The sequence below is a fragment of the Anser anser genome, assembly GCF_964211835.1.
Source record: "Anser anser genome assembly, chromosome: 14".
In the NCBI taxonomy this organism is placed as follows: domain Eukaryota; kingdom Metazoa; phylum Chordata; class Aves; order Anseriformes; family Anatidae; genus Anser; species Anser anser.
In genome coordinates, this window is record NC_139735.1 from 15968202 (window position 1) to 15988999 (window position 20798).

Sequence of the window (20798 nt, forward strand, 5' to 3'; positions counted from 1 at the left end):
GAGCAATTGCATATGCAAGAAAGCTACTATGAACTAGAAGCGTGGCTTAGCCAAGACAGAATATACATTGCACTCTATTAATGAGATAATCAGTCTTTTATTACAGACCAATTCATGCTTATCAGAAAGCATTGATAATTCATCCACTTTTACAGAAAATAAATCTTTTCTGCCACTTCTGCCTTCTACATTTGACAAAAAAGTTGTAGCTAGGCAAGCACATCAGCAATGTGGCAATACTTCCACCTGATCATATTTAACTAAGAGAAAAAAGCATATTGATCTACTTGAACCTAGCTTGGATCCATGCTAACTAGCAGGTGCTGTAGATCCATACATCACAAACACACGCTGTGGTTATTTGTAAACACAAAGAAAACAATACCTTTAGCACAATCTGCTCCGTGAAATCCTGGAAAACAGTGGCAGACACCAGATACACATTCACCATTCCCATGACAATTGCGCGGACAGTCTTGCACTGAATCTGAAACACAAGCATCACGGGTACATTAGTTGGCTCCTAGGCTGCAAGTTATTTGCTTAGTTTTTCTTTAATTTTGTCTTTAATACTGTTCAGAACAACAGCTAATAATATTAACACCACAGAGTTCAGGTGAAGTGGAAAGTTACCGAGATCTCTAGCAGCACGAGTAACTGTAGAGATGTAGCGATAGCCTACAAGTCGTACACCAAGTCTTCGAACACCATTAGCACTCAAATCTACTGATAACACCCAAACCCCTTGTTCAAACAGGTAGACAAAACTGCTTCTTATGGCCTTTATAGCTATATTTGAACTCATATTATATATCAAACATAATGCTTCAACAGGGAAATCGACAATCTTCCTCTTGCAATTTGACTTTGATGTTACACAACCACTTTTCCACGTGGAACTGATTATCCCAAGGAGTGTAACTTTTTCTTCTACAGACACTGAAAGCTTCATTAAGAAAGCTGACAGAAACATCTGCTGTACCTGACACAGAGTAGCTCTTTTGCTGTGGCAAATAGTATTTATCCCCCTGTCCTCCCTCCCCCCAACAAAAAAAAAAGAAGAAAGTACAAAAGGATGATGAAGAGGTCTGTAAAACCAGAGAGCAACTTTTAACCCTGGAGTTAAAGTAACTGACTGAAGTGCTGATGACTTCCATAATCTGTGAAGTATAAGCACACCAGCCTGATGATAAAATTTCAGCTGTACCAAGCTATTTGCTTTTTTCCCTATTTTCTGTTATTATTTGGCTGACACAGTGTACTACTTTGCATAATATAAAGTGGAAATTAAACACCAATTTTGAAATTAATGCTTAGGATTAATTCTATTTGAATGCTGTTGGATTTGAGAGGAACATATTTTCAACACTGAATTATTGGAAGAAAAATATAATTGGAATGTTGTAATTCCTCACTATTACTCCCTGTTTTTGTGGGACCTATGGTCCTAAACTAAATGACTCTGTCAGTCCCAGATAACAACAAATAGCATCTATAGAACATGCAAAATAAATTTTGGATTTGGAACTAGTAGCACCACACAGAGTATTTTTCTGTCCAATAAAACTGAAAAGAGGAAAAGGAGTCAAGCCCAACTTTATATCTAATTTTACAGTTGCAAACACTAAGTAAATAATAATAATAAAACCTAAAGCAAAATTTCAAAAGATGCCATTCACTTGGCCTCTTGAAATGATTCACGTAAATAATGAAAAGAAAAACTGCGATGTGAAATGGTCAAAAATATCGATTTATCTCATGAAGAAACATGTCTATAGATTTATTCATTATTTTGCTTCACGGCCCACAAAAGGATTTTCTTTGTATTCAAACCATGGTAAGTTAACTATTGCCTGTGAGTTAACATCATTTGTGTTATTCTTTCTCCTCTCCCACATCAGAAAAAACTTTCAGCTTTCTCAGATCCTTTGATTAGGAAATATCTGATACGGGGTGTGTGTAGAAGAACCTCTTAACTGGATAAAACACTGTATTTTTCTCTATATTTCAGTCCAATTACTACTATTGCACTATCATATAGTCTACCTGACTATTAGACCTTTGAAGCTCTTGAAAGCTGTAGACAGGGCAACCCTTTTAAGGACAGCTTATCCTACCTGAAGATTTTCTAAGAAGCACAGTAGAGGAATACCAAGATAAAAGCTCAAATGGTGATGTTTTTGGAGAAGCAGAAAATGCCTTCTATGGACAAATTCACAAATCTATACATAAATAGGCACAGCACCTAGTAACTCTTTCAAAACCACATATGAGCTAGGGAAACAAAAACAGTGCCTCACCTTAACTGAGGCTAACGGAAACAATTATATCCATACTTAGTGACACAGTATTGGCTATCCTCTTACACCCTTTAGGACTTAAGCCTACAAACTTTATACTGATGTAAAAGGAAAAATTAAGCTTTAAAACATTAATCATGCAAGGCTGGAAAAGACCTCCGATTATTTTTCATCAGGCTTACAAACTCAGTTTGAATTTTTGGAATTTCTCTTTCTCTAAACTAATGGAAATTACAGATTTACAAAATGCAATGCCACTTAACTCCAGGCAGCCAGGATGGAATAGCATGTAGCCCATCTAGTAGTTTTTGATGCCACTGTGACAAGACATTCAGCAAAGCTCATCAAGTACTTCAACAAATCTTCTGATGAAGCTTGGAGAACTTATGCTCAGCTTGGCTTTCAACTAAATGGATCCCTATTCTAACAAAACTGCAGGCTTCTCATATCACAGGCTGGATGCTCTTCTGCTCTTGTTCCATCATGTTGAGATGACAACCCACCATTAGGTGAGTAGCAAGCTGGAAGACTGCTTATAGTTAATTAACAGAATCAAGTCATCTCTGGGGTGACTGCAAGCATCCCCATGCACAGGTGTCAGTTTCTTGTACTGTCCTTCCACAAAGACTAAACACCTCTCCTGTTGGATACTATTCCACCAGGGTGTAAAGAAGGTTCTCTGGAGAAGCAAATAGGTATAAAAATGAGAGAGATAAGGGAGAGGAATATTAACTGGGGAATGCTTCAATCCAGACTGAACTTATCTGACCGTCTTGTTTCACAGAACTAACTTCAAGAACTACAGGAATGCTAAAATCTTAGAAGAGAAATCAGGAAATTAAAATCAAAACCACTTTAACAAACTTTTTGAGAGTAGTGTTAAGAAAAAATTGCATAACAACATACGGACAAAAAGACTGAATGCTAAAGACTGTATTATGACTTCAATCATGGAAAGGTATCAATAAGAGGAAAAACATTCAGCTTGTGGTGATACCTACCCAAAATAACTGTACTGAAAGAGACCACTTCTTTGTCCTTGCCATCATTGTAAAATGCCAGGTGCCACAAACCCACATCCAAGTACTGAACAAACACAGCCTCATTCTGAACGAGGGTCTGAATACTTCGACGTTCCCGTGGGGACTCCACCACACTCCATTTCTCTTTCCCATCCAAGCGTTCCATGAAATCATACTGCAAAGTAGAAAAAAAAGAAAAAAAAGAAAAAAAACAACAAAAAAAGAAAACAAACAAAACCCTAAAGAGACCTGAATACAGAATGATATTTCAGCTCAAAATCTAACATCATGTTTTGTATTTAAAAAAGTCATAAAATGGAATTTCTGAAAGATGTAACAAAGTGAAACTACTATTTACTGAATTTCCATTGAACATACATATTCTGTGACTTATCCTTTTTTAAACGGTGACACGGAATTATGTATCTCTTCTCTGCATAGGTGATCAAAACTGTACAAGCAGTATTTCTTGACAGGCTGAGTTTTGAGAGATCAGATGAAATCAATGCTTTGACCCATCACAAAATTTTAGTTTCCTGCACAGCTTTCAAAGCTGGAAACCTTCAACTTAGGAGAGAGACATCCTCTCCTAAGCAATCACCTACAATAAATTACTGCTGCAAGCGGTACAGATGTCTCAGATGTACCTCCAGACATATAATTGATTGGACACCCGCAGAATGCAAAAACAAACAGGAACAGCACAAACAAGGAACACGTTCATCTAATGTAAAGTAACTTCGTACTCAATAAAAAGGCACTGTAGAAATGGTACATCACAGAGCAGCTTGCTTACCTGAGTTGGTATGTAGAACGGTCAGGAGGTAAGTAGGATACAAAAACCAGAGGGAGCATGGAAAGGAATAACACAAATCAGGTGGCTGAAGGAATTGAACTTCTATTAAGGAAAATGAAGAATTTCTGTTTGGATGCTTTCCAAGTAAGGTAGAACATTACATTAATCTTTGGAAAAGAGATCAAACAGAGCAAGTGATTATTTAGAGTGTAAGAGGGATGGCACCATTAATGGCATGAAACTAAAAAAAGAAAGAAAGAAATTTAAGATGAATGTCAGATAAGCTTCCCATCTATTAAGCTCAGTAATAGCCTCCCAGTGGAGATGCCACTGAATCACACAATTAAACAAGGCTGGAAGAAATATTGGTTAATCTACAATAGGGAATAACTCTGCATAGCAAAGCAGCTGGACTAGATGTCCTAGCAGGCTTTTTTCCCTTCTGCCTTTAATGTCTGTGATTCTGGAACTCTCAAGCTGATGTTATGCTCAACTTACAGCTCTCATAGCCCCTATCTAAGGGAAGTCCTTAAGAAACAACAAAAACAATATAACTAATTTTTTAATAGCTGTGTAACAAGTCCCCTGTGAAAATACATCTTACTTTAGACATATTTATCCATCAAGGAGCAGACAGATGCCTAAAGAAAGATGTATGTGTTCAATTAAATACTGTAACAGTACGTGCTTGCTGGTCAGCGGTTTCATTGCATTCCCATTATCACTAGCACATATTTGCTAGCCCCACACTCATGACAGCTCTAAGAAATCCTATACCTTCACTCGATTTCAGTGTAAAAACCAAACCATCATCTTGCATCCTACAGAGACCAAACACCTGAAAGGGCTGTCTTGTAAACTGAATCCCACTCCTTAGCAGCGAGTCCTAGCAAATAATACACGATACGCAATAAAATAATGAAGATTTTCCCTTTTGCTAGCAGAGACAGACAGATGGACTGATTTAATGTGTTAGTGACTTACTACACAGCTTTTTCAAATTGGGTTACTAAGGCTGACCTTTCTGTTTGAAATTTTGTAGCAGTTATAATATGAGCCATAGAGTCCATGACACACTTGGCTGTACATCACAGGGAAAAGGATGGAGGCTTCTTTTTAAATACGTGATGCTATGACACCAATAAGCAGCCGTAAAGGAAATCCAAGACAGAGTAGGAATTTCAGCCCATAACTACTAATGTTGAAGGCTATTGCCATAGTAAGTGCATTATTCCTTTAATCATGGGGAAAGGTAAGAGAAGCCCTTTCTGCACACAGGATTTCCACAAAAGACGGTAATTTAGGTAATTAGTGCATTTAAGCCAATGCACACCAGATACTTAGAGAATTCTGGCTTGTCAGTAACTCTCAGAGCATCAGAGGTGCCAAACACACGTGTATCTCTCTCTTAAATCAATGACATTTGGAAATATTACTAAAACCTCCTGTCTAACAGTCAGAGGTTAAGGACAGACTCATCACCTCCTTGGGAAACGTTATTACTTGGGCAACATCTTGGGAAAAAGAAATCTTGCTCTTCAGAACAATCGTTCACAAAGGGTCAGCTGAGGAAGCAGCAATAAAAGCTGACATTTCTCACTGGCAACATGCTGTTCATCTCTGCTTGTGCTGGCAGGTTCCTCTGCCTCCCCTCTGTTTGATGCTGATTCTACCTTATAGAGTAGAGAAGGCTCAGCAGTTGGCAAGATCGAAGGGGAATAGTAAGTACTCAGGCTGAAACTGCCTGAAGTAGTTTTAGCTGCAGAATCTCTTTTCACAATGACAGGTGTGACCCGGGGAAAACAGATCCCTTGGCATGGCTCCCCATAAGGCTACAGTTTTAATTACACTCTGTAGAGGCTGGTATTACCCCTCCTTAATTAAACTGTGAAGAACTATTTCACGTTCAGGCAAAAGCGTAATGACTAAACATCAATAAGCTTACAACTTGTGAATTACCAGTGCAAGCTGATATAGAATATAACAATAAATGCTTATCCCTCTTTGGATTCCTCAGTGCTGAGGAAAAAAAGAATGAAGATAATGCAGTGGTTCCCTGGGTGTACAAACCTTAATGTGTCAGCAAATACTGGGTATATGTACCCAATAATCTGAAATCCCTGACCAATGGGTTACTGAGGAGGTACTGCGAATTCATAACTGGATAAGATTTCTTCACGCAGTTGGCTGGATCATCATTTTGCTCCTTGCTGCCCTGTTGGTTTTCTGATTTACCCCACTTGCATGATTAACTACCGTTGTATAACACTGTGCCAAAAAGATCATTCTTTTTTTAAAGCTACTCATTCACAAATATGTACAGACCAGAAGACCCATCTAGGAAACGAATGTAAGTACTTTCATGATCTGTAAAAAAACTACATAGTGGCTTCTTAATCTAACAAAACAACTGCTAAGGAAGAGCAAACTAGATCACATGTACCAGGGAATGAATCTAGTCAGCAATCAAACTACGTCTCTGAAGTAATTTGGAAGATTCGTTGACATTTTTATTTATTTATTTTACTATCCTTTATATTTTGTGGATTCATACAGGAAGTCACTCAAAAATGACAAAATCTTCCCATGAACAAAACGCGCTAAAAATCACAAATGGCTGCATTTTCAGAGTTCAGTTTTGCAGGGGGCAGTACTTACATGATTAAAGTTCCATAGAAAGAGCTGACCTGCCAGTCTACTTCTCCAAACAAATTCCAAATTCACATTTTCCATTACTTTATTTATTTATTTTACTACACAGCATACCAAAACATACTTTTATTTACAAACTTAAATTTCATGCTAAATTCTCTCTGGCCAATTTGTTTTTATAATTTCTCCCTTCAGTGCTTCCTATCTTCCTCTGATGCATTTTATTCACGATCTAATAAGGATTTTCTTTTTCCAGTAACCATAGGGAGTCAGAAAAACAGTTTGGAAACTTTACATATATATGCCAGTGACTACACTGCAAAACGACATCCATATAGCAGAGATCTACTGAGAACAGCTGCCTACAGGAAGTGAATTAGCTGTGAAAGCACAGTGAAGCAAACAGAGATTGCAGGAGTCAAGAGTGGGAACACAATCTACGTGACCTTTATTTTTTTCTTACATTTGAAACTACTTGCATGCCGCCACAAAATCTCTAACAGTCTTTGAAATTAGAAACTGAAAAGAAAGATTTCTCAGAGCTCTTGTCTTAATAATGGATGTATCTTCAAATGGAGGAAAAAAAAAAAAAGCCAGTTTGGCATTGTGGCTAGCACTCACGTTTATGCCAAAGCCTTCTAAGAGCTAAGAAGGCAGCAATAAAACATATGTCAGGAAAACTTGTTTTCAAAGTGCTTTAAAATCAGTTCTTCCTAAAATCCAGCTGGTAATTATTCATTAAAATACACCCCTGAAACATCTGACACCCACTGCAACAGCCAAGCAATTTGTTTCAACATTTAAACGCGCGTTTTGAACGTGACACAGCAGAAGCAGCACAATGAAGCACAGAGTGCACTATAACAGCACCGCCACCGTCACATAGCTTTGAGGTGACCAGAGCACTGGGGAATGTTCTTCAGCAGCAGCCAAAAAGCCAGGAAACACTGAAGTTCCCCAGATATTCAAACTGTTTCAAGCAAAGACAGTTCTACATAGAAATGGTTTCCATTTTGATATGAAAAGTTTATAAATATAAAAGACTGCTGGAAATTAAGGCAAAACAACTCCATGCATTGCCTTCTCCAAGCATTATAGGGATGCTTCTATACGGTTACTTTATTTCAGGCATCATTTGGAATATTCGAACAATGTGTAGTAACATCGTAATTGCTGTAATCTCTGCAGTCACTTCATACTGCATACATTGGAGGAATTTTACTTGAAAGCAATGTACTTCTGTTTCTAGTTTGCCTGCCACTCAAAAGTGCATTTTTACCTCCCCTCTAGAGCTCCATTCCCTATGCACATGACACACTACTCCGCTTCTAGAGAAGTTTACAGCTACATCAGTTTGACTGACTAAACCAGGCATTTGGAATATTTGCTAAGCAATAATACAGAGAAGGTTAAATCTCAGCAGGGCCCACAGACAGGAACCGCATCTTGTTGTCTCAGGTTAATCATGTACCTAATTTGCTGGTTATTGACTTGTTCCCACAAAGGATTTTGCTTGGCTTGACATATCAGCTCTGATCAGTGATGAACTGTCAAGTGAAGTTGTTCACTGCTATACAGCTCATGTCCCTAACTTGCAGAAACAAGGATTTCAAACTTCAGGTTTAGAATATTGTCTGGTGTCAACTTCAGACTATTTTCATTCACACAAACCCACTCTGCTTCTTTCTGTCAGAACCAGCCTTCTTTTCCCCAACTCCAGTGTGTAACAGCTTGCATTGCTTTTTCCTAAAATTATTTCTCTTGGTAGCAGTTTGGTCGGATTTTGATACAGCAATCTTATGCTGCATTACCCCATTGAAAAGTGTCAAGACCCTGCACAAATACGGGGAAGTAATTCTGCAGATTATACTGACGGATTTCATTAACTCCAGCTACGAATGAGGGATAGAATTGCTTCCACTAAATAAAGACTGGAAAAGAGGTTCTCCGAGGAGGAATCCAGCACAGTAGGAAACAGAGTTGATATTTCTAATTATTTAATTTAACAGAAAGGTTATTAAATCTATATCCAATGCACGCAATGTCTAGTGAAGGAAAGAAGAACTCCGCTTGATCATAGCCTCTCAGATGAGAACATCATAATGAAACCTAGAACCATTACAGCTGATCACAGTGCAATAGAAATTAAAGTTCATTTTCAATTTCAAAAAAATATCTTGTACTACCAGTTACTTCCAAGTGGATTTCTTATAGGAGATACAGGCACACCTCCATCATATGAAAGTCAGACAATTATAATTAACTTGCAATTACAGAAAATCTTGACAATCATTTTGGAGTTTTGGTTGAGCCATTTTTACTTCATAATTTATACTTCTGTTTGTTTTCCTCAACTAAATTCCTTTTTTTTTTTTTTCTTCCATGGTGGAATGATATGGAAAGAGAGTGCAGAAATTCTGAATTAAATGAATTAATGCTCAATGAATTATGCTGTTAACCTCACCGGTACAGTCAAAGATCCATAGACTGAATCTCACCCCCAAGACAAGATATTGAAATGCAAGTGGCAAAATCAAAACACTCTTAAGAAAGGCCCCAGCCTTGGAACATATTCTCTGTGGATATCTTCTACAATGCATGGATATCTGAAAATGACTGAAAATTATTCAACTATCCATTGCAATTTTCCCAATCTACCTAATTATTGTACGGAACTTCAGGATGTTGTATGCTAGCCCCAGCTATACAGAAAAATAACCTCTTGCCATTCCTCCTTGATTTGTGGTCTGCTGGTCTTTATTTCTTACCAGTCAGATATATCTGGGTATCAGATATATAGAGATATTCAGTAACTCAAAGAACACTTCACAACAGTGTACAAGAAGTCAATGGATTTTGGCTGATCATAAAGTTACCTGTTCACAAATTCTTAAAAGTAGAGGTCACAAACCCTTGTAAATCTCTTCTCTCATTTTACCCAAATCAGCCTAAAGATTTTGGATTTCAATTCAGCCTATAGGCAAGAATAACAACCAAAGAACATGATCCAATGCACACTACTTCCACAAATTTACTTCACATTGGGAAACAGATCCAAAACTCAGTTACATACGTGTACTTTCCACAGAAAGTTCATTGCTTCACTCTTTGTACCACAAGTTTGTGCCTGCACATGGACACAGTTCTCTCAGGGCTGGTATCTCTTGCAGGCACTATGAACATACTTTCTCTGTATGGCAACACAATTGTGTTGAAGCCTCTCTGCTTTTAGCTTAACCATTTATGTAATTGCAGTCTGCTTTCCAAATGAAAACATAGCATCAGTTCTTTGCAAATCAGGGAAAGGCATCTATCAATGTTAAATAGGGCTCTCCCAAAAGGGAGCCTGGAGTTCTACATTTGATCTTTGGAATTCATATCCTAGATAAAGCATTTAAGTTAAGGTGGCAATTTTTGAATGAAGAACTGATTTTCAGCAGCAAGGATATGTGTGAAAGAAGGGTTCCTTTCCAAAAGCTGGTTCCTATTTCTCCTTCCCTTGCTCTCTAAAGGATGGAGGCTCTTTCCTTTTAGTATGTGTAACTGCAAAATATTATTTCTCATTACAGTTCTAATCTAAGTAAACGAGATTCTTTCCATTCACATTAATAACTTCCAATACATTTTTTCTCTCTGTAAAATAAAATGTCTACATATTCTTACAACAAAGAAATCCAAACACCACTGACGAACATATAAGAAAACAATACATAAATTTGGCCCCACTAACTTTAAAACTACCTTTACCTACAGCCCTTAGCTCGGTACTACAGGGTTACTGAAAAAAAAAAAAAAGTGCTGTTGTTGAGCTTTCAATTCTGTAGCTGGTTAGAAATAAAGAACTGTGGTTCCCAACTGAAAGACTTGCTCAATGTCTAAATGACACAATATACCTTAATACCACCTTTGAGGGAAGAGTAGTAAAATAAAAGCCTTCCAGACATGACCACTGCATTTTGTCCTCTAATATGGCTGGGTAGTAGTGATGCCAAAGTTTTTTGCATGCCCACCAAATGCCATTTTACCAGGATGTGGAGTTTGAAAGTTCTATGAAGTAAACCCAGAAAATCATGTGTTATCATATCTAGCTGTTCTTTCATTCCAGCTGTATACCATGCTTTGATGCTGTGAATTTGACCATCTCCATTCATCATTTTTGACCGGTGCATAACTGGATAAGTTTATTGCAATTGATGCCACGATTTCCTCAGAGATTTAAAACCTCGAGTGCCAAACAAAGTTACTTTAACAGCCTAACCAGCAAGAACATCATCCTTGGTTGTTTCTTTCATCAATGTTCGGTTAGGGTATGTAATAACCTAGAAATCTTAATACCAGGGCAAATATCACAAATTAAGTAATTCCCAGCATACTGCACAGAATCCCTAAACTTAAGCTCCATAAGCTCAAACATAAATCTAATATAGATTCTCCAAACTTTTGCATTTTCACATTTAAAGCTAAGAAATACATTGATAAAGTACCTGGGCATGAGATGGTGGGAGTCCTCTTCTTATATAAACACCAAAAAGAGCATCCTTCCCTAAGGATATGTTGAACTTCAGGAACTGTGGCTGGCTGATATGGATCTGAGACCGCCAAAAGACTCCAGGGGGCACTTCCTGGGTGACCTTGCGGCCAACTTCTGTTTCTCCACTGTCTATGCTGCTATTCCTAGTTACCCATGGTCCTATAAAATGAAAAACAAACAAGTGAGATAACTGCTTTTAATACAGGCATTTTTAGCAGCGCCATTCAAGATGAATATCCGTAGCAGTGATGCCGTTTATATAAAACTGTGACTTTCTTATTCTGATGCAATCTGTTTGCTGTTTCGAACAGTATGTAAGAATTTGTCCCATATGTATTAAGAAAGGTAGCTTTGACCCTTTTTGTGTGGAGCACCTGAAATCTTCTAATCCCTTCAAACTTTGAATTCCATGACTACTCCTTACTGATCAAATACAGTAACAGTTGAGTCAATCGAGCACATACAAATTTTCTTGTGCTCTTTTCAGCTGAACCTTCTGTGTAACGCACACACACACACATATATATAAATATCAAAAAGGTGAACTGAAGTTATAATTTCAATCTGAATGAACTGATTGCAAATATTCATTACTACTGCTTTATATAGTAAAGTAGTCCAATAAGCTCTGGGTCATAGACAAGAGTTTACTGAAGAAATGAAATGCACAGAAAAGGATTTAGATGACACTGCCTGTACTCTAACATGCACCTTCTCACTCTTTTAAGAAAGTTAGTACATCTCAAGTTGGTGCTTTTAAGTTCTCTCTGCCTGAAGCAGAGAGACTGTCTACAGGTCTCCCTCCTCCCATGCAGATTCGCTGGGTTGGTTAAAATCCATCATTCTTCAGAATGCATTATAGAAGTCAAGACACGAGGCCCTTCTGGCTGAGCACTCTGGCTTCCAGCCCATGAAATAGCCTTTAAAACACGGTGCAAATCTCTTCTGTTTGGCAGCTGAACATGATGGTTCTGAGGCTACACATAATTTACATATGGAGTATTTTCAAGCTACAGTATACAGTAAAGTTTGATTATGTCTTTTCATTATGTTCAGAAAAACATTGAAATTTCTGTTACCATCACAGAAGTCTGAAGCTATCATGACAATCTCATGGTGTGTATGTTAACACACACTGGATGGTACTGATACCTATAATACAACTTGACAGTATTTGTTAAAAGCTCAACTGTTTCCTTTGTATTTTTGTTATGGTGTAATGCTATTTTCAATCAGTGGTGAGTTACTGCTGAAATGTTTTCCAGCACTGTATGAATGTAACAGGATGGCTCAGAATGACATATAATTCCAGCAGGTAAACACACAATAACTTTTCTGTCTTGACTATCTTTAATTGAGAGAGCTGCAATAGCATGGTTTCAATTTTAGATTCCAAATTATCTGCGTTAGCAGCACTTACACTTGTACATAATGAAACAGATATTACGTTGGCAGTGTCTTGAAATGGTAAAAGAATGCTCTGAATACCAACTGCTGTACAGGTTTTGGTAAGTTGTTTTTTTTTTTTTTTTTTTTTTTTTCATTTTCCATGCTAATGGCTCTACAACATTATGGCACTGACAAAAATGAAGAAGCTGCAAAGACAGGCTGCAAAGAAAGGAGAAATGGTTGAGAATGTCAAGCATCATGCCCTTAGATCTGCACAAGAACTGCAGGCACATCAACCAGAGCCAAACACGTAATGTTTCATGAAAACTACATGATTTTATTTCTAATTGATTACTGCAGCGGAGGATATTTCAAAGTCCCTACCTCTGTGAAGTCAGGCACCATCACACTAGAATTTAAATTAACTCCATACCTCTGTGGGTAGGAAAGCAGATGCAGAACACACGAAAGCACCTGTTGAAGGCTGCACTGGGATCACTTACAGAACTGGAAGTCAAACTAAAAGTTGAAGCTCCTTCTTCTCCTTTCAGTACATCACATTACTACACATCACATTTCCAAGTCATAGCAATAATTTTTTTTCCTCATGCTCTTGAAATGTGTTCTGTAAATTATTTCTTTGGAAGCAGACTGTACATACTTAAATGAACATCAGCTGTATGTAATCTGTGAACAGACTCCTTGACTCATTCTAAAGAATTCCGTTCTTCAGGAGCAATAAATTCACAGTGAAAGAGAAACATTCAAAGAAAAAGCTATTTCCAGGAAGTATTACAGTAGGCATTATTATTATGATAAAAACAGTATAAGGAATAAAGGTGAGAAGATTAGTACACTAGTGCCTCTTCCAGTATTCTCTGTCCACTCACCAACGAATTATCTGAATTATCTATTTTTCAATTTGCTCAATTTCATGACTACAACAAAGCTGCCTCAGTCCACCAAAGCTGGTGCAAACCTCTGAGAAGTAGAATACAGCAGATGTAATCTACTTCTGAAAGCCTCACATAAAACGGATGTGAATCTGTAGCCGTGTCCCACATTAGTAGCCACCCTTCTAAGACCAAATTTTAGTAAAATGAATGCTCGTTACACCACCTCAAAATTGACATGGTGTTGAATGACCTTGTGCATACATCTGATTTACAGATTTTTGACTCAAGCCTTTTTTTTTTTCTTCTATTCTACATCAAATAGAGATTAATACTGCATATTGCTTCAGCCATTCGACCTCACTTTTATCCAAGTGCAAAAAGGTCTCCAAGCATGCACCAGTAATACCACCATAGTCTCTGCTGGAATTTATGGCTTCACTGGCTGTTAAAACAGCCCCAAAACACCACCATTAACTTTTGCTAACAATATTGCTTTGAAGTCAACTGAATATATATTCCCTAGAGTTACTTGGCAAATAAATTGAATTCCTACCCCTAGTAAAAGACAGATCTTCAATGGAGGCTCAAGTTTTAGTACTTCTGGATGAACATAGCCTTAGCCTCCTTTGTTTTTCCAAAATTGTTTTGTACAGCGGAGAAAGGTGTCCGTAGGAATATGTAACCTTCAAATACATCAACTAAGCTAAAAACAGAATATTCCAACCATCAAGAGAACCAGCATTACAGTCCTACTACTACAGTGCGCAACCCACAGGTAAACAACCTACCAAATATCAAACTTTCCCCTAAAACCATTAGGGGAACCATTTTTGTATTTTCTCATTGAAATTATGAAGTTACTACCTTAAAATTTTGTTAGAACAGCAGATAAGGCACATGAATTTATTTAATCAACCTAAAAACACGATTCAGGTTACTAACACTGAAATAACCCTGTTCAATTTGGAATTATTTTAGGAAGCATTTCCCCATAGACGTACTTTTCTTGCTCTAGTACATAAATGACCCATTTTCCAGTTCTCCTAACCACTCCTTCTAGAATATGGCTCAGACTACTCTGCTTAGGAAAAGAATTGTGACAGCTTGAGAAGTTCAATGCAGTAGAGGATTTTAAGAGTGAGTTAGATGAGCATCAAGTGATAGATGTGTGATCAAGACATACTTAACATAAATGACCCCTTATCTTTAAGTCTTTATTTTTTCTAGTATGGCATATCTCTGCTCTGCACCCATGCCATGTGTATGAGAAACTTGGCTGCTGCCTTGTCTCTGGCATGTGAAAGGGTCCCTTATTTTTAGTTTCAAGAATGTAACACATCTTGTTTCTATGGCTCTAGGTTATAATGCTGAAGTAACATGACTTAGAAATGCTTTAGGTCCTCCTAAAATAGGATTTTTATATTTTCAACTAACTTCTTGTAAAGTTTTAAGTCCAGGAAGCAAGCAGAGCTCTAAAGACTAGGCATTATTGAATTATATTCTCATAACTTCATGCTGAATTACTCTCCCATTATGATGAAACACATAACCTGGAAGAGCATCTTGGTACTGCTCCTTGCTTTGTCACAGCCAATGCACCTGAGCTGCTCATGATCTCGATGTTCTCAGGTGACTATTTGTAAAACAGAAATATTAATAATGATTTATTAAAAACTCTCACCTTGAAGAGTAATGCACAGCAGTCATATAAAAAAATACTACAGGAAGGGTCTCGACACTGACCTCTTCAATGTTCCTTCCTCCACAAGTTAAGAAACACAGAAATGAAATGCAAAGTACGTACGAAAACTGAATCAATTCTCAGACAATAGGCTTAAGTTTACTTTAACTTAAAAAGCAGAACACCTAGCTTTATATTTCCAATAGTTTTTTTTTTTTCCACTAACAGCTTCACTTATAAACTTTGTCTCTAGAGACTCCTAAAGTAAACTTCTTTTATAGCTTCCTTCTGTCTTCACCTCTTAATGCAGAGAATGCATCTTTCCACTTGATTCACTCCCTCCAGCTATTTTTGGAACCTTTTCCATTTTGATGGACCACTGCAGATCACATTCAAAGAACATAAACTGCAGTTAAGTGAAGTTACAGATGTGACAAACTGACAAATCTGGGAAGAAAGACTAATCCAAAGAACTCATACTACTGTGAGCAAATAAAACACAAAACCATTACTTCTGCTGTAGGTGGCTGTCTCTGAGTTTTGTTTGTTTATCTCATAACCCTATGGATACTTGATTCCCCCCTATGATTTCCTCTCTATAAACATCTGCAAAAGAGAGTTTTAAAAGCATACTTCTTCTTTTTACCCAGGGGAGCCATTTCAATCTCTCAGTCAAACATATATTTATCAACTAAATAACACTTACTCATTTAAACTGCTGTGTTATTTACCCAGTTGAATTACTATTTTGGCATATACATTTGAAAAGACTGTTTTAGCACTCGAGTACATTTGCCTTTGAAGCTATCAAGCAGGCAATACATGACAACAGCAAGGCAAACTCCCCCACTTGTCAGCTGGCCTCATCTTGGAGCTGGAGGTCAGCTTCAAGGTGGCAGCTGGTACAACATGCCCACTCAGCCTTTCATTTAAATAACAGCAAGCAGTGTCAGCTATGCAGGCAGAACTGTATCTACACTGAAACCAGATACACTTGGTATTAGAGACTCCTCTCCCATACCATAGTCAAAATTAAAAAATAAAAATTAAGTCTGGCTACCACCAGTGTTACACTACAGACATCCCACTGAAGCAGCAAAACTGAAAAAAAAAAACCACTGAAACTTCAGCACTTTGACTATGTGCCTAGCAGTGCTGACTGTAAAGTGGCTTGATACCATGCTGGAAAAATATCTACCTGAATAGCCATCCCAATGGACCCATAATGAACTACCAAGATCAGCTGGACAACCACAAATTAAATACAAGGAATAAATATCACAATTATTGGTTAAAGAGCATTCTCCTTCACTTCTTTTCCTGTACCTCTCAATTTCTTATAAATCTCTGCTGCAGACGTGGCTTTCCTTATCTTTTGATCTAACATAATGGTCTGTTGTTATATAGTTATGAATTTTTACAATTGACTCAGAATTCCAAAGAAATTTATGATATAGCTGTGTAAAGAAAGCCATTCAATATAAAAAAATACAATCCACTGACTTTTGGAAACAAACCAAAATAAACAAAAAAAACCCACACCAACAACCAAAGCACAATAATTACTATTGTTTTCAATGACTGATTTTTTTTTCTTCGGGTAAATTTGCTATTGATTCATATAATCAGGCATTTCTTGTTGTTTCAGAAAGGAAAATAATTTAAAATAAATAATTTTTAAAAAAGCAGAAAATGTGTTTTCTGTATGCATTTTTCCAGTGTAAAATTCAGTGTTATGCACTATTATCTCACTTATCGATCCCTCTATAGACTTCAAAATATCTACTACTAATACCTAAGTGCCCTAGTACCAAAGTGAAACACAGGTACTTTTTTGAAATGTGTAAAGTAGATTGACTGCTGATGCAAAACAAATTCCCAGAGCTATAATAAAGTAAAAAGCCAGGAAATGAGGGTCTGGAGAAGCTGCTATGCCACATCTTGAACTTCAGTTATGCTGAAGATGCTGAGGTAATAATGAGCTCTATTTAGTGAAGTGAGGAGAAAGGAAGCTTCTGAATTTGTATGAGTTTTCAGAGGTCCAGCAAAACAGCTTCTGAAACAAAATCCATGTCTCAGGTTTGTCGGCCAATATTCCATATTTCTATTGTGGTGAAAAGAAAGAAATTCTGCAAAGGGACCATCAGCTTAAGACCACTGCTCTGGCTCAGCTGCAGTCAAACAGTCTGATCCTGCAAGTGAAATTAAAATACATGTTTCTTTATGACCTGGACACACCTAAAAATGCAGGCACATTTTCACATTCCTGTGGGTATGGCTTCATACGATTCGCTGTTTTCAGAACCAAAAGTGAATTAGAATTGAAACGAAATTGAGATCTGTTAGTTCACAGCATTTAACAAAGAACAAATACGTACCAGCATGGATTTCTGCATCACCATAACAATCGCCTCTGATGGTATATGCAGTTCACTAAGTAGCTTTGAACACAGCAATTCATACTATCGCTATCAACACAATCACAGTAAGTTAAAATACCTCCTTCTCTGTTCTAATGAACTTAGTCAAATACTTGGCTCCTGCTAAGACAGCCCTGGAGGACCCTGGTGTATTGTCAGAAGACCACAGCTGCCACCCTTCATAGGGTCCATATTTCTATTCTGCTTGCTAACATGTTAATTAAGAGCTACATTACATTAGCCACATAACTACTTAATAAGATTAATCCACCTGGAAAATGATGGCATGTCTTGATTAAATTGAATGAACATAACGGAGGTGACATTTAAAATACATTGATTGTTATTACATTTTGATCATCTGTTTCAAGGCGTCTGAAAGGAAATAGTAGAAACCAAGAGTCGTGTTGCCTACATTATTAATGAGGTTTGAGGACTTTTTTTTTTTTTTTTAAATCTTTTTTATCAACACACCACTGAAGTCCCTCCATTTGGTCCTGAGTCCTTACACCACCTGATGAGAATGCCATGGTTTCCAGGTTTCAGCATAAAGTTTCCTGGCACTCAAGTCAGGGCCTAATCTATCTGCACCTGAACCCCAGCTCATCAATATGTAAGTGGCAACTATTCCCATTTAATGTATTTCTTATTCCTTTAATGCTGCCTGTCTGCTGCTTTGCTAATAAAGTATCTGAACCATTAGAAAAACATTGCTGTGTGCAAACCGAAGTGTGACTAGGAACTGCAGCAACAGGAAGAGGGAAAGGCAACCCTTTCTCAACATAATTTGGACAGAGCTGAAGACAATCTTTACAGCTTCACAATGACTGCAGAATTCAGCTTTCCATATCTATTCAAAGCAAATTTCTGCCACATTAGTAGAATTTTGTACTTCCCCTCCCTAAATCGAATGGATTTTAGGCATTCATCTCAAACAAGTAATTTTACACCATCCCCAGCAAATAGTGTAAAATTTAACTGCAAATTTAAATTTCTTCATTTTATTATTGCCATTACATATGCTGAATTAGATAACTGGAAACTAGTATTTTTCATTAACTGTAATTGTATTTTTGAAATCCACATGCTGCGATAGACTTAGTAAAGATCTCATAAGCTGAGCACAAACCTGGATCAAGCTGGCTGGTCCAAAGAGACACATGCACTGGATTATGTGAGTATCAGAACACACATTCAAATCTATCTTTTCCAATTAGTCAGTGTATTTATAGTAACCAGAATGATCTTTCAGATCCACAATCCTTGCCCATAATTGTCTTTGGTGTCTTTTGAAATGCTAGTTTCTAGGATCAAAGACCACAATATTTACTGTGCTTCTCAGCTTTGTGGAACCTTCATTTAATGAATCATTAAGTTTAAAAACAGTAAATCAATTTCTTTTTTTTTTTTTTTTAAAGTAGCAGAAAGTCTGCTGAATTTGTGAAAACACCAAGGAAAATATGTCAAATAAAAAAGAAAAATCTCTACACTGAAGTATTCTTTACTCAGGTTTACAGCTGGAGCTACTTTGGATATTTTCACATGAATAGCACTTTATCTTAGGTGTCCTCTGAAATGATTAAAGTTGACTTTTATAGTATATTCTGTCAATTAGAAAGGAAACTGCACATAGCTAGTCACATATTTTATGGAAATATGTGTCTAGCCTACTACATAACTTTAAATTTAGAATACAGTCTTGGCATACACTAACATAAATTAGGCATCTAAAAACTCCATAAGGTCATCTAGTTAAGGTCATCTAGTTCACCTGTTTGTGAACAAACAATTATTCCCAAACATGCTCTTATTCTTTTTCCTCATCTAGATTTATTACACCAAAATTCTAATACTATCCTTATGTAACTGTATCAGACAAATGGGCTTCAATCTTGGATATTATTATTTTTTTTAACATCATTATTTATCTCATCCCTGTAGCAATTCCATGGCAGTGCCAACTTTTGTTTTTATAATGCACTATGAAGGAATCCTACCTTGCCACTTTTATTAAGAAATGAAATTTTATTTACTTTTGTCAATTAATATAAATCTCTAGTTCAGCACAACTTTGAGAGGCTAAAGGCAAAAAAAGGTAACTTTTGCCTCATTTAGAGCATGGTGGATTTCACTTGCAGTTTTACAGCAGAACTGAGGATTTTTCTGCCCATTGCAACTTGCCTGTTCCTTTCAGACATCCCCAGTATCAGCAGGATGCAGCACGGAATTACAAAAACCTGCAATTGTGTTAACAGTGAATTTTGTTTTTATGCAGATAGGAAAACATAGTAATAGAATATTTTACATTTTCCTTGTATCGCATTTTTATTATTTCTTACCAGAATTCAGTCTTTTGATAAGGAACAAGCAGATCAAATTGAAATATGTCTTTTTTTTTTCTTCTAAATTGCTCTACTTTTAAATGCCTTACTTGCTGAGTAGGCACAGCTTGCATTTAAGTGGCCGTTTTCAGTCTAGGGGTTAAAGGTTTCTTTGGGAGACCCATGTTTTGAAAAGAATGGCTTCATCCTGAGCTGTGTCAATTATAAAAAGGTCACTCTCCACAGCCAGAGCCCTGAAAATGGTTGTTGTGTTAAAAGCTGTCACAGGCTTTCCTAAAAACTGCTGGGATAGCAATATTAACTTGAATGTAATAAAAGGAATGGTGAGGTTAAAAAAAAAAAAAACAGCTGCTATGAGAATTTCTGTTTTAGACATTCCTTGTGTTCATCCAAGCCTGTCATTCATATTATTCCATTGTGGAAGATTATTTGCCTAAATATTGCTCTCCTTCTCCAAAATCATCAACTTTTCAGCAACCTTCTACAAAACGTCAGAAGAACACTTTTCCAACACGCTCTGATGAAACCTAACTGTGGCAATTTAAGACATAACCAGCCGTTCTGTCTCCTTGTCTCCTCTACAGGAGGTTACCGCTCCCCAAACAGCCAGCACTGCAACCTCTTCTCATGTGCAAAGCTAATTAGAGCGGGGTTGGGATACACTGCCAGAATTTGCACTGAAGTGCCCCAGGCAGATGAGCACATTCCAATCCAACAGTTCTGCTGCCCTATATTTGCACAGAGATGGCAACAAAAAGCTGCAGGGGAG

At 37.1% G+C, this 20798-nt stretch overlaps 1 protein-coding gene and 1 long non-coding RNA gene across 51 annotated transcripts in view; one reads left to right on the top strand and one right to left on the bottom strand.

The window, feature by feature from the left end:
- The window catches only part of LOC310881741, a 488814-nt gene that overhangs the window by 169606 nt on the left and 298410 nt on the right, over positions 1 to 20798 (top strand). The window lies entirely within an intron of this gene.
- The window catches only part of TENM2 (teneurin transmembrane protein 2), a 1465234-nt gene that overhangs the window by 102452 nt on the left and 1341984 nt on the right, over positions 1 to 20798 (bottom strand). For 48 of the 50 annotated variants that reach the window (XM_083799339.1, XM_083799310.1, XM_083799353.1 and 45 more), the window contains 3 exons: positions 11255 to 11460; positions 3302 to 3497; positions 386 to 487 (listed from right to left, as the gene is read on the bottom strand). In XM_083799339.1, coding sequence (XP_083655465.1) covers positions 386 to 487; positions 3302 to 3497; positions 11255 to 11460 — 504 coding nt within the window. Of the gene's footprint in view, positions 1 to 385; positions 488 to 3301; positions 3498 to 4118; positions 10153 to 11254; positions 11461 to 17645; positions 17820 to 20798 lie in introns of those variants that run through there. The other 2 variants (XM_083799349.1, XM_083799351.1) reach the window with 2 other exon arrangements.